Consider the following 14,890-nt stretch of genomic DNA (forward strand, 5'->3'; position numbering starts at 1 on the left):
TTGATTAGTCTTGTTGACAGGTGCTTAGACATAATGAAATCACATTAATGAAATCACAAGTCAACCAGATTGAACTAATGACTGTTTTGTTTTAGTTTTTGTATTTTTTTTGGGGGGGGGGGGCTAAGGTAAGGGGAGATGATTGAATATATGGTTTAATTGGTAGAGGGAGCTCTTCTTGGAATCTCCCTCTATCAAAATAGACAGGTTTCATGTTTTGCAACTTAAAGTCTTAGAGAATTACCTGGTAGCATGGAAAAATGAAGTGATTTGTCTAGGGGCACATGCTAGGGGTCAAAGATGAGACTTGAATCCATCTCTTGCTCACTCTGAGACCATTTATAAAGAGTAATTTTGCGGGAGAACTATTGAAAAGCAATCTAGTTGACCTAGATGCTTCCTTCCTTTGCAATATTGGCACCCATTCTGAATAGTCATAGCATAGTTTTTTTATTATGTACCTCACTATATTTTCTTTGTTTTTCTGAATTATTCTTTTTACTTACCCTTTCCCTGCCTCCCCACCTAGTTTCCATGTTCTACCGTGATAACCCCGGAGGCATGATTCCATCCTGGCTTGTCAACTGGGCAGCAAAGGTGAGCCTCTAAGACGCTGGAGGAAAAATGTTTAACAAATACTAGCAATCTTTGAAACCTGAGATAAGTGGTTATTTTTGACTCAGGAAGACCTTTATGTAGAATATCCCTTTTGAGTAGCTAGGAGCAGAATACAATTTGGTGATTTCTGGAGTATATGTCTGGTGTCTCTGTGTAAGTATTAGTATTTTGTGTGTGTGTGTGTGTGTGTGTGTGTGTGTGTGTGTGCATGTGCATATTTTCACTATGGCACATACAGTTCAATTAAAAAATTTATGTGCTACTATGTGGCAGGCATTATGCTAAGTGCTGGGGATAAAAATAAGAAAAATATAGTTTCTGTTCTTACTGATGCTTTTGTGAGACCAGAATCAGGGCCAAACTCATTAGGACATAGACATATATTCAAGCTTAGAGGATGGGATGTAACAATTCTTTGAATTGCAAGAGGACATAAACAATAATACAATAATGTGAGGAGACTTTAATAATTCATTTCCTCCTCCTCTGTCTCTGTCTCTGTCTCTGTCTCTCTGTCTCTCTCTGTCTCTGTCTCTCTGTCTCTGTCTGTCTCTCTCTCTCTCTTTTTCTCTGTCTTTCTTCTTTTCTTCCCCCCTTTCAAATTTGGGCAATCTAACCAAAAAGGAAAATTTAGGATTAAACAAAATTTATGGAGAAATTAAGCTTAATAACATGGCATCTTCTAAATGAGATAATGAGATGGCAAGAATATGTTTTTTCTCAATACCGCTTGGAACATTTACACAAAACTCACTATATATAAATACTTCAAATAAATATAAAAAGCAGGAATAACAATCAAATCCTTTATAAAAATATGAATTTGTCTAGGAAACATGAATAAAACACATAGATCAACATGGAGACTTAGCAAGAAAGCTGCTTTTGTTTTTTGTTTGTTTAAGAGTACATCTCCCACTCTTAACTGTGAAAAGCATGTGATCTGCTTTACTTCTATTTATTTTATGGCATTATCTTTAATATTAAGGTTATGTATACATTTTGAATGGACATAAAATATATACCTATATGCATACACATATGTGTGTGCATGTATATTCATGTATGTGCATCCAAAGACCATTCCCCAATAGATAAGTAATCAAAAGTTATAAAAAGTTCTCAAAAGAATTTCAAGCTCTCAAAGACCATGTGAAAGAATGATCCACATAATTAATAATAAAAGAACTGAAAATGAAAAAATACCTAGTAATTGTCAAAATCACATAAGATGGGCATAATCAGTGATGGATGGGATGGACTGATGTGTTAGTGTTGAAGTTGTTAATAAGTATAATCATTTTGGAAAATAATATTGCATCATGCAAAAAAATGATTAAAATGCTCACATATTTGGACCTAGATATTCCTTTATCCTAATAAATATACACCATAGGTATCCTATATATACCATATAAATACCAATAAATATACCATATACCCCAGGAGGTAAAAAATACCAATAAAGTTTCCATATATGTGGAAATATTTATGGTAGAACTTATTTTTTTTTTAGAATATTTTGATGCATTGATTAGTTTTTCTGATTTTTTTCTTTTTTTAATTTAAAAGTTTATTACATGGGATGATTCTTAGGAATAGGGAAGGAAAGTGATATGGGGAGAAAGTTAAGCAATGTAACAATGAAATATAATTTTTTTTCCATAAAATTAAAATAGCTTTGATTTTAAAGACTTACAAAACACATACATATGCATATATGTACGTATGTATATTTGTGTATATATCTATATACATACACCCATACTAACAAAATAAACAAATATTTAGCTCATCTAATTCCAAAAAGAAAAGAAAATCTTAGAATAAAATAAAAATTAATTAAGTAAAATCACAATTAAAAATTTTAAAAACCCAAGAATTTAAAGGAAAGAAATCAATGACAAAAATGTAACATTCAGGTGACCAAAATCAGAAACTGAGAGTTTAAATAGCTCAGTTTTGGAAAGTGAAATTGAGTTAGCCATAATTAACTACCCAGAAGGTGCAGAGGGAGGGTAGAGTGGAACTATTGTACAGATATTTTAACAAGCAAATTCTACGATATATTTAAATAATCATCAATATGCATATTATAAACATTCTTAACCAAAAAAGTACTAATGACCACTAACTGGTGATATCCATAGACTTCTTTTTATGAAACAATTATAGCATTAATACCTAAACTTGGGAGAGATAAAGCAGAGAGAATACTAGAGACCAGTAGTTCTTAAACTTTTGGACTCTGGATCCTCTTACGTTCTTAAACATTTTTGAGGATCCTAAAAGCTTTTGTTCATATGGGTTATATTCATTGGTATTATTATTATATTATAAATTAAAATAATTTTTTATTATTATTAAAGTAGTTTTGACTTGACACTCATCCTGAAAGGCTTTTGGGGCCTTTTAAAGAATCACTTCTTATAGGTCAGTATCACTAATGAATTATTTTTTTTTGCAGTATTTAATAAAATTGTAGCAAGAAGATAACAGGATACAAGCAAATTCCTCAAAACAAAATAAAAAAGCTCCCTATAATAAAATTAGACTTAAACCAAGTATGCAAATACTGTTCAGCATTAAGAAAATAACTAGTGTAAGTAATCCAATTTAAAATAGTAATAATCAAAATAATAACAATTTGGTAGAAGTAGTCATTCTTTTCAAAATATACTTATTAGAAGCAATCAGATGACTCCTTTAGTTAGTAGATTAATGCCAACAAAACAGACTGAACAGTCCCCATCACACTTCACTAATTGGCCAGTTTTCCAGAGTTTCAGCGAATGTTGCTCCCTTCTGTAGCTTTCCCTATTGAGTCTTATTCTTGGGCTTATAAGGTGATAAACTTAAAACTGGAAGGGATCTTATAAGCTGTCTAGCCCATCTCTACCATTTTAAAGATGAGAAAATGGAAGATCTGAGAGTTTTTGACTTTCTAACATTATACAATAGATGTCAGTTTTATATACATATATATGTATACATATACAAAAATGTATATTTTATGCATATTAGAGTTTTTGACATCTGAGCATGTTCTTACTTCATACAATAGATTTAAGTTTTATATGTATATGTGTATATATATATATATATATATATATATACATATGTGTGTATGTGTGTGTGTGTGTGTGCGTGTTTATATATTATAGAGCAGTTATTCCAATCCAGGTCTTCTGACTCCATTGTATTTTTACCATATTCTGCAGTCATGTTTTGTTGAAATCAGAAGAATTTTTGCTTTTTATAGCCTTTGGGTCTCTGGTAATAATCAGAAGAATAGCATGGAAAATTAGGCTTGTTGCATGAAAATGCAAAATTAATGTTTTAATTTTTTTTTTTTTTTACAGAATGGAGTTCCAGGCTTCTTGAAAGATATTGAGAAGGCTTGTCAAAACTATCACAGGAACAGATAGAAGGAGACAGTTTTGGTCCCATTTCCATGAACTTGGTGACACCAAGTCAAACTTGGCTATTTTCCTTCTCTTCCAGAGAACTGAAAGCACTCTCCAGCATATCTTCCCTATTCATGCTAGTCTTATGCCTGACTTACAATACTAACTTCCTTTCCCATTCTCCCCACCCTAGCAACAATTCCACTCTCCCACAGTTGAATCTAGGTCAAATCAGGAAAACTCTGCTTGTTTATATTTCAAAAGGAAAGTCCTTACTAGGGAACACAATTGGTCCATTGTGCCCTTTAAAAAGGAAGAAAACAAATCAGAAAAAAAAAAAAAAAAAACCCAGTATCCACACCAAACCCTGTCTCAAGACGTACCTTCTTGCTGAGCACATAAGATTCATTGCATTCAAAATTGGCTTTCCTTGCACTGGAAATTGGCCAACCCGAACCAGGACACTTATTGCTCTGTAAATTGGCTTAGGAGAGGATTTCAGATCGTCAGTCCACTCTTTCTCATACAGTCTTATTCCCTCTTGAGGAAGTGTGAGATTTCTCATAGTGTCAAAGCAATATAGCAACTCTCCATGTTTTATGGATTTCTCTCACTACACCCACCCTTTTACTTCTCTAGCATTCATCTATAGAAATTCTGCCTCGTCTTCCAGAGTGTATTGCCAGTGCTAGTATCCCATAGCAGATGCTCCCTAGTTGGGGATCTCATAAGTCTGTTCCTGATATTGCATTCTATTTTCTGTTGAAGTGTCCTTACAGGTAGCAGTAGTCTTAATATCCTTAAGGAGTCAAGGGGGATGACTATTTAGCTTACCTTAAGGACCAGTTAGACCTTTAAGCTTTTGATCTCAGGGAACCTACCAGCATTGGCTGCTCTTCCTCTCACCAGAAAACCTTATGAACTCTGAATTTACTAACCTGTGCCTCAAAGTTTGTTCTCATCAGAACCAGTTATTGGAAAGTGAGGAGGAAAGATAGCAGCAGCCCTGGTGATTTTCTCAGGGGCAATATCTACCCAGTATATGATGGTACAGATCTCTTATTATTGTGCATAGAAATCCAGGGTTGTTCGTGTTCAAAATTACAGGATGCAGACTGCCACAATACCTCAGCTTGTTTATTTCTTCTGTGTAAAAAGGGAATTGATCCTTTGAAGCTTAAATAAAAACAAACAAAAACACTTGCCCTTTTTTCTGGGAGTAACTTATTGCTTTTGCTTATATCTACATGGATGAAATGATTCATCCAATAATTTGGCCATTAGGTGAGGCTGCAGGACCCAGAAAGGGAATAGAGTTAATTGCATCCTAAAAAATTTACTTTGAATCAATGATTTGAAAGCCTGGCATCTGTGCACCTTGGATGAAGTTGATTTTATCTATAAGGTTCATTATTCACACACTATAATTCTTAGAATTTGATTCCACTCATGAGCAAGTTTCTTACAAACAGAACCAAAAGCTTGTCCAGCCCTTAGCTCAATATTTAGTATTTTTCAGATGACGAAACTAAAGGAAATAGAGTTAAGTGACTTATCCAGGGCCACACAATTAGTAAGTGTCCAAGGCCATAATTGGTCTCACAAAGATGGATCTTTCTGACTCCAGCTTCAGTACTCTGTGCACCATGGTGCACCTTAGCTGCCTATCTTCATTTTGTGGATCAGATCATTAGGCTCAGAAAAATTAAGTGACTTGTCCAAGGCCGTACAAAGAAATAGATAGGATTTGAACCCAGTTTTCTCACTGTATTACACCTTCTTTTTAATCTGGTTTGTTGGGATTTCATATTTCTAGAGGTGATTCTTCATAAATATTTAAAAGAAATGCACAAATCACAGTTATCTAAGAAATTAAACCAATTCAAGTGGGTCAATAAGATCAATAGCCCAATAGGATCTATAATTAGCTGAAACCATATAGACATTGTTGTCTGATCCCATGGTTTGACAAATGAGGAAACTGAGCCTCAGAGAGAATTTAAATGACATGACAAAACTCACAGATCATGAGTAGAAGGTCTTTTAACTTCCAATCCAGTGTTCATTCCATTCCATCACTCTTATCTGTGTTTATGCCCTGTAGGCTCATGTCATATTGTCCTTATTATAAATCATTTATTATAGATTCTGAGTGCTTCAGGCTCCTATTTATCTCCCATTTATAATCCCATTTATTGTCTGTAGGGTCTTAGAATCAGTAGATATTAAATAATATTTCCAAAAAGCATCTGGGAACTATACCATAGCTTCTGTTTTGCTTTCGTGGGAATTGGGACAGGCAATGTTGGGGCCAATCAACCCTATATCAGGGCTGGTTCCATGGTTTGATGACAAATTTTATCATGACATGACCGGTGGGACTAAAAATTCTTCTTGCCCCTTACATTATTCACACAGCACAACCAGCCAACATTTATTACTGCCTTGGAACTATGGAGTTCCAGGAGAAGCTCACTTCCTTTTCAAATGTTCCTATCCCACAGCAGGAGTTCTGGCCTATGAATCTCTCTCTTTCTTTGGTTCCCAGACCAGAAGAACAAACCAAAAACCTGGAATTCTCTCATTGTTCCAGCAAAAGTAAAGATCCAGATTGCAAGTGTAATTCTTATGGCTAAAAATTATTTTTATTGATGTTTGCTAGGTTTGTGATATAAAAAGAATTAGAAAAAGTGGAGATTATTATAGATATACCATGTATAAGTACTTATGTAGGCTGACTTCATATACTAAAACCCTCCATTTCAGGGCAGCTAGGTGTCACAGTGGATAGAGCACACACTCTAAGTCAGGAGGACCTGAGTTCAAATCTGTTCAAAGACATTTAGTACTTCTTCCTAGCTGTGTGACCCTGGGCAAGTCATGTAACGCCAATGCCTCAGCAAAAACACAAACAAACAAACAAAAAACTCTCTATTGCATGTTTTTCCATGCTTTATTCCTAAATCTACAAAGGTTTGCCTTAGATTGAGGAATGTCATGGGTTAGGGAGATAGATAGCAGATATAAGCATCAACTTCTAGGCAATAGATAATTTTTTACTTCCAGTTTTTCAACATTCTGTAGGAGATTCTGATAAATCATAAAATATTTTTGTCATTGTATTTATTGTAGAAGATATATTGTTTGCTGTTGTTGTTGTTTGTCCTTCATTCTGGAAGAGGACCATGACATCAGGAAGATGATGTTATGACATGCAAGTGAGGGAGAACTGTGCAAGGTCACCTGCCTCTCTTTCCCCTCCAGAGCCATCTGAGTTCAGTGGCTCAATATATAGATATATACAAGATATAGTTATAGATCAAAAAGACTAGAGATCTTATAGAGGATAGATTGGATAGAAGAAAAGTTGGATACTGAGAGAATAATTAGAATTTGTTACAGTGGATCAGGTATTATAATAGATCAGGAAAAGGGTGATGTGTGTCTGAACTAGGATTGTGACCATATGAATAGAGAGAAGAGATAGACCAGCTACTGTGTAAATCAACAAAGAGTTTAAAGTGCCAGGGAATTGGAGACAGGCAAATAGCTTGCTTTTTCAGTAGAGGGAAAAGATGGATAATTTTGATTATGGACCAGTGAATTTGCTGTCAATTTCTGGAAGTTCACAATGTCCACAAAATAGAGGTTTGATCACTGAGCCATTGTGCACTACAAATAGGTCTGGTAGATCCAGGAAATTTTGAACACTTGGATTCCCACAAGGCATTTGACAAAATATCTGGGTTAATGATTGAACTTGTCTCAGTCATGTCTGACTCTTTGTGACCCAGTTTGAAGTTTTCTTCACAAAGATACTAGAATAGTTCACCATTTCCTTCTCTGGATCACTCTACAGATGAGGAAACTGAGGCAAATAGAGCTAAGAGATTGCTTAGGGTCACATTTGAAATTAGTTTTAAACTCAAGAATATGAGCCTTCCTGCATGCACACCCAATATTCTATCTGCCTTGTTACTTATCTGCTCCAATGATTGAGCATAGAGAATGCCGACAAGAGAACTAAAATCAATTTAGAAAATGTTTTCCTTTCTCTGATTCTGCTCAATATTTTTGTCAATAACCTGAGTTGACTGTTTTTGCTGCTGCTGCTGTTGCTAGCTGGTATTTATCTAGTGCTTTAATATTTGTTATACACTATATGTGTCTACTTCCCAGGGAAGGGGAATAAAATGAGTTTTGTACATATTCTCTTGTTAGCACTCTCTATGTTCAATCACTCTCTTTCTATGACTTATAAAAATTATTGTTGTAGTGTTTGTTTTGGATTGGAGAGAAGAAAGGCTAGATGCTAGGAGACCAATTAGAAGTTTGTTGCAATACATCAGGGAAGGTGTGATGTGTGCCTCAACTAAAATGGTGATCATGGGAATAGAAAGAGAGGATAGATGCAAGAGATATGTTATGGCAACAAAAAGAAAATGTGCCTTATGCAAAAATGCTAACTAATGGTTTTCTATGAATCATTGATGTTGGCTCCATTTTGTATTCTTGTTAAAACTGCTTGTTATCATAGAGCTATGTGCGAAACAGAATAGCAATCCCAATGCTTCTTCAGAAGATAGAATCAGGCAGAACTTACAGCTTAGACTCCAAGACATTAAAATTATGGCTGGAAATGGGAAATAGGAACAACACTATAAGTGTTATATATGTATAATATATATGTTATAGGAACATATTCATATATATGAATATAAGTATAAGTGATAAAATGCAGGTGGAGTCTTTAAGTTTCTCACGGCAGGGAATCAGAAAGAGTCATAACTTCCATAAGGATCAGCCATTCACACTCAGAAGTCAAGGACCTTTGAAGTGAGAAGTAAAAAGGGAAAGTAGGAATGTGGGGTAAGAAGAAAGGAAATGAATATTTATTAAGCTCTTATTTTGTTCCAGGTTTTATACAACATGTTTTACAACTATCTCACTTGATCATCATACCAACCTTATGAGGCAGGTGCTATGAGTCCCATTTTATAGTTGGAGGAAACTTAGGCATTCAGCAGTTAAGTGACTTGTTCAAGGTCACACAGTTAGTGTCTGAGGTTGTATTTGAATTCAGGTCTTCCTGGCTCCATTATTCCCTGTGTCATTCTAGCTGCCTTTAGGAAATGCTGAAGTTTCCAGAGTATTCTATAAATATTTCATTTTATCCTCAAAATTATCATGGGAGGTTGATGTTGTCATTCCTGTTTTACAATTGAAGATACTGGCACAGACAGAAGCTAGGCTATTTGATTAAGCTAGTACCTGTCTGAGTTTGGATTTAAACCAAGGACTCTGTTTATATCCTAGTTCAAGATTCTGTGTATTGATTTACCTAGATGTCTAATGTGAACTGTTGGTATTTACTAGAGTCTGCACCAGTAGTTCTCAAAGTGTGGTGCAGTGAATCCTAGAAGGTCTCTGAAATTCTTTCAGAGGGTCTACAAATTCAAAATTAGTTTTTTTTCTACTTATGACAAATATCTATTATGCAACCCATATAAACAAAAACTCTTTGGATATATTCTCAATAGTTGTTAATACCCATAAAGATACTGAGAAAAAGAGTTTGAGAACCACTGGCCTACACTATACATAATGAGTCAGGGACTTTTGAGTTGGGTGCTCAGGGAAGGAAACATGCCCCTTTTCATCTTTGAGCCTTAGGATGAAGTTCCATTCATCTTTTATTAATTAAACATCTAGTCAGTAATGGGAAGTGAATATAAATGTAATAAGTGTTCTATATATTGGTTCTAGACTCTAGTAAAGTCAGGTTCTTGTTTGTAAGTAAGGATATTGTTAGCTTCTGGAATAGCAAAGAAGTTGTTGGCATGAAATATGCAACTAACTTTCCTCTCTCTATTCTTTCCTTTATTATCTATTACTTCATTTCAGGAACTTTCCCCCTAAAGTAAGTATGTTGATTCTATTCCCTATTAAAGGAAGTAATACTTTTATGTTTATAATAAAAATATATTATACAATATATAAAAATTATTAAACCTAATAGTGGATGAAATTTCAAATGGATAGATGATTTAGTTCTCCTTTCCCATCAGTACTTTTACCAGTCAAGACAAATGAAATACTATAGTTAATAGCTGCCTTGAATCCAGTGAGTTGCTTCAAAGTGATTCCTCTTTCTTCTTTCTTAGGTAATATTTATGTTGACAATGTTAAACCGTGTTTAGTTCAGCCATGTTGCTGGAATGAGTATTAATGAGAAAAGCAATATATCATGGTTTGCAAAAATGGTGTCTTCCTTTGACTCATGTAGAGGTTTTCTCAGGCATGAATGAGAAGTCAGGATGACAGAGAGAAAAGATTTAATTTTTTTCCTATGCCATTAGGAAGTATGCCCAAGTGGAATATGTGCTAGATTTGGGGATCATAGAACCTGGATCTACTACTGTATAACTTTGAACAAGTTTAGGTAAATGCTGGTGAATACTTAACAACTGCTGTATGAAAAAAAATCCATGCAAGACACTTTTTAAAGTTTAATCAGAATTATCTTCTTCATCATCTTCAGCCTAGACAATCAACAAAATAATGTCTTGAAATGTAACATTTGTTGATTTCTGCTCTCTAATGCTCCCTCTAAAATGTTAATAATTGGCTCCAGCACACCCTTGGGAATTTATAATCATTAATCTTTTGTGGTAAAACTTTGAAGTAATCTATGACAATAGATAGAGAAGGATTCTTGGAGTCAGGAAAGTCTTAGATCAAGTCCTCCTGAGGGGTTTTCTGTTTGAACCTGGTCAAGTCATCTAACTGCTTAGCTCTGTAGGCCAAAAGCATGAAACTCAAATAGAAATGGAACACCTGTCTCTTGAAAATTGAATTAGAAAACCACAAATTAACATTCTGATGCATTGTATTGTTATTTATTTTGTTAGACATTTCCCAATAGCATTTTAATCTTGGGAGGGCAATGAGCTTGACACCCCTGTTCTGCAGTTTCTTTACTTGGGAATTCCTGAAATCAGTAAAATAATAGGTCTGATTTTTCACCTTTAGAATTTCACAACAACCATGTGAACTTGGTATTAGAATCATAGTTACTTCTGATTTACAGATGAGAGAACTGAGTATTACAGAGATTAAATGATCCTTATGTTTATATAGGCTACCAGATGATGCATGGATAGAATGTTGGAGTGGAATCAGGAGGACCTGAGTTCAAATGTGACCTCAGAAACTTGTTAATTGTGTGACCCTGGTTAAGTCACTTAATCCTGTCTGCCTCATTTTCCTCATCTATAAATTGAGCTGGCAAATCACTCCAATATCTTTGCCAAGAAAAGCCTAAATGGAGTTATAGAGTCTCTACCACAATGGAAATGTCTCGATGACAACAACAACAACAACAATACTAGCTATATGACCACATATTGCTGACAACGTATTTGGTCCTGTTTGGGATTTTCTTGGCAAGACACTGGAGTGATTTATCATTTCCTTTTCCAGCTCATTTTATTACAGACCAGAAAAATGAGACAAACAAGGTTAAGTAACTTGTCCAGGGTCATACAGCTAGTAAGTGTCTGAAGTCGGATTTGAACTCAGGTCCTCCTGACTCCAGGTCAACATTTTATCTACTATACTACTTGGCTAGTATCAGAGATGAGACATTAGCCTAGGTATTCCTGAGTCTAAGATCAACATTCTACTATATACAACTGGAGGGTGTAAGAATCCTTTATATATCTGTGCATACATGCATACATAGAGATAGATAAAAATATTTCAATACAACACATTTCCTGTGTAATCCTATGTATTTTATTTTATGCACTAAAAACATTATTTTGCAATATCCATAGGCTTCACCAGACTACCAAAGGGGTCCATGACACATTAAAAAGTGAAAAATCTCTGCTCTACAGCATTCTGTCTCACATGTCTGAATCTTCATTTCATTATTACTGAAACAGGAGAATTAGACTGGAGGGTTTCTGAGGATCGTTATCTGCCATTTTCCTCAAGGATATGGATGCACAAAGGGCTTTCAGAAACCTGAATCAGAGGCTATGAAAGCATCAAGAAGATTCAAAAAATACATGGTATTTGTCTTGCTATCTTTCTCTACACGTGCAATGTAAACCACAAAGCAATACCAGGTGAAAATATTCATTCTGGCATTTTATTTCAACTTATAAATTGTAAATCCTTTGTTGCAAGTGATGACATTATCCATCCATCTTGTATTATTGAGAGTGAATTATGAGATCAAAACTAAAGCAGAGGCATTCAACTTTAATGCTAATTTTGGGGGGTTTTAGGCTTAGAACCAGCACTTAAAATGATTAACAACTTTCACTCCTACTCCCACACAAGCTGTAAGGCAGAAGGATTGACGGTTGAGCTCTTTTCTCCTTTGCAACATTAATCATAGGATTTAAAGAGTCCTTAGCAAGCCTTAGAAAATCACAGCATCACAGGCTTAGAACTGGAAAAGATCAAGAAGTTTTATTTGTAATGCCACCTTTGGCAGGCTGGTGAAGCTTCCATATATATTATCAGAAGAATGCTTCTTTGCCTCAATCTTAAACCAACAAGCCAAGTCAACAAGCATTTATTAAGTACCAGGTACTATGCTGGAAATACAAATAGAAGCAAAAAAAAAGGACAACCCCTGCCCTCAAGGAGAATAGTACACAAAGGAAGTTAAAAATTAGGTGAGAGAAAGGATGGCATCGGCAGAGGTCTGGACATCTAGGAGTAGAAACTGAAGAATAAATGAATAAACAAGACTGGCCTGATACCTTACTGAAGAATGGAAGTTCTGGGAGGAAAGAACCAAGGAGAGGCAGTGACTTCAAGGGTTAAGAGATCTTTCAAGATGAGAAGATTTCAAAGTGGAGGGATCTTCTGGGGAGAAAAGGCCACCATATATGGAAGCAAAGGCATCTTCCCACATTAGGAGCTGCAAAGAGTATAGTGGAGAAAGAAATCTGGAGAGTCAGAAGGAAAGTCTAGAAGAGAATGAAGGAATTACCTTCATAATGGAAAGAAATGCTAAATTTTAGCTTAAGGTAATATAAAAATAATGATGTATTTTTTTTTGTCCTGCACAAGCTCCTTTATCTGTCTCCTGAAATCTATCCACAGACCAATCCATCAGGGATCAGAAGACCTTGGGTCAATAGCCTATCTTAGTGGCAATCTAATCCAACCTCCCATTTTGCATATGAGGAAATTAAGGCAAAAGCATTTTGCCCATGCACACACAGCTAACAAGTGGCAGAGTCAGAATTTGGACCCATGTCTTCCTGCCTTTTAAAAATTGCCATCACCACTGCCAGTTGTAGAAAAGCTCTCTTCTCATGGTGCTTGGGACATTTTCCCTGTTGGAAGAGAGATGGCAATTTTTATTTTGTCTCAAATAGCTTCTGAAAAATGAGGTCTGTTTTTAAATGACTGGAGACTCAGCTTACCCATGAATATAGCATTTCATGGTGGAGGGACATAAATAATATCCATCACTAGGAGCCTGTATCATAATCCTGATGTTGAATAATTACTAAGCTGCCGAAAGTCTTCAAGTGGGATTCTTTCTCCCCCTCCTCCTGCCAAGGCCTGGCTCATTTTCCCATTTCAGTTACTTTAAGCTTTGTAAACAGCATTCATTTTCCATTACAGACTAGGAAATGTGACTGCATTGCAATCATGCCCAGGTCCCTGGAGATGGCTGGCCAGAGAGGCTATTTCCTCACACTGCTGTTCATTTTATGGCTTGTCTGCTTGATTGAGTAATCCCAGCACCTCCATGTCTTCCCATAGTTTTCTGTTCCACTAACTTATAAAACAGCCAGTTATTGACCCTGCTTGAGGACTAGAAGAGCAACCAGATGTTTCCTGAGTGAGGATAGCTTTCGTTTCCCCTTGCGCATCATCATCTTGTGAGAGGGGAGGGCTGAGCCAATATACTGGGCTATCTGACATCATTGGGTGAGGTAGCCTGGGGAAGAGTTTTGAAAGCAGAGCTACTTGGCCCAAGGAAGCCTAGGCTGATGCATTGTAATTAAAGGAGCCAAATAAACTCTACAGAAAGAACAAGTAACTTCTCCTATTTGGAGTGTTAGTCACAAGGGTGATTACAATGTCATCTGCAGCCATTCAAATATTTGGGGCGTAAAAGGATATTTTAAAGCATTGAGGGTCTCTGCATGTATAGGCAGGTATGCTGCCAATTCAGTTTATCAGCTATATTGTTCCCCTGTCCCCTCTAGTATCTTATGCCTTTTATCAGTATCCAGATGAAAGGGCTGAATTAGTTGAAAGATCATGGAAATCTAAAAATCTCAGGTCAGCTCAGATGCCTCCTTACCCATGAAGTCTTTTCTAAAGCCTCCTCCTCTAGGTAAAAATGATCTCTCTCATTTCCTCTTAGGACTTTGCTTAAACATCTCCTTTACATGTGTACCATAGTTATTTATGTATTTTTACTTATTCAGGGAGGAATATTATCTTTGATGTGACAGTTGTTGAGCACTTTTCAGGGCTTCTTTTTCACCTTTGATGTCCACCTATCACCCAGTTCTCACCTAGTGTTCCAAGAAGCTATAGCATGCATAGTGGCTAAATACTGCTAAAAGCTGTCTTAGCAAATGGGATAAACCATGTTGTGGTAAATCAACAGGCCTCAAACTCATCAGTTACTTAGGGGGATGTCTACTCCAAGCATACAAAGACTTACCTAAAAGAATGGACTGATGAGAACAATTTATTTTTATTTCCACATGGGCAGTTGAGGTAGGCATTATGGAACACTTATGGAAACATCAAAGATGCCAAAGTCATCCATTGTATCCACAGTCATTGCCAGTAATTTTGACTTTTGTCTTGCC

At 35.7% G+C, this 14,890-nt stretch overlaps 1 protein-coding gene across 1 annotated transcript in view; it reads left to right on the forward strand.

Moving 5' to 3' along the window:
• The window catches only part of PCTP (phosphatidylcholine transfer protein), a 49,688-nt gene extending 44,460 nt beyond the window's left edge, over positions 1 to 5,228 (forward strand). The window contains exons 5-6 of the mRNA XM_003767967.4: positions 530 to 597; positions 3,981 to 5,228. Coding sequence (XP_003768015.1) covers positions 530 to 597; positions 3,981 to 4,046 — 134 coding nt within the window. The 3' untranslated portion in view covers positions 4,047 to 5,228. The remainder of the gene's footprint in view (positions 1 to 529; positions 598 to 3,980) is intronic.
• Positions 5,229 to 14,890: the final 9,662 nt, after the last annotated feature.

This window comes from Sarcophilus harrisii, chromosome 4, assembly GCF_902635505.1.
Source record: "Sarcophilus harrisii chromosome 4, mSarHar1.11, whole genome shotgun sequence".
Lineage (NCBI taxonomy): Eukaryota > Metazoa > Chordata > Mammalia > Dasyuromorphia > Dasyuridae > Sarcophilus > Sarcophilus harrisii.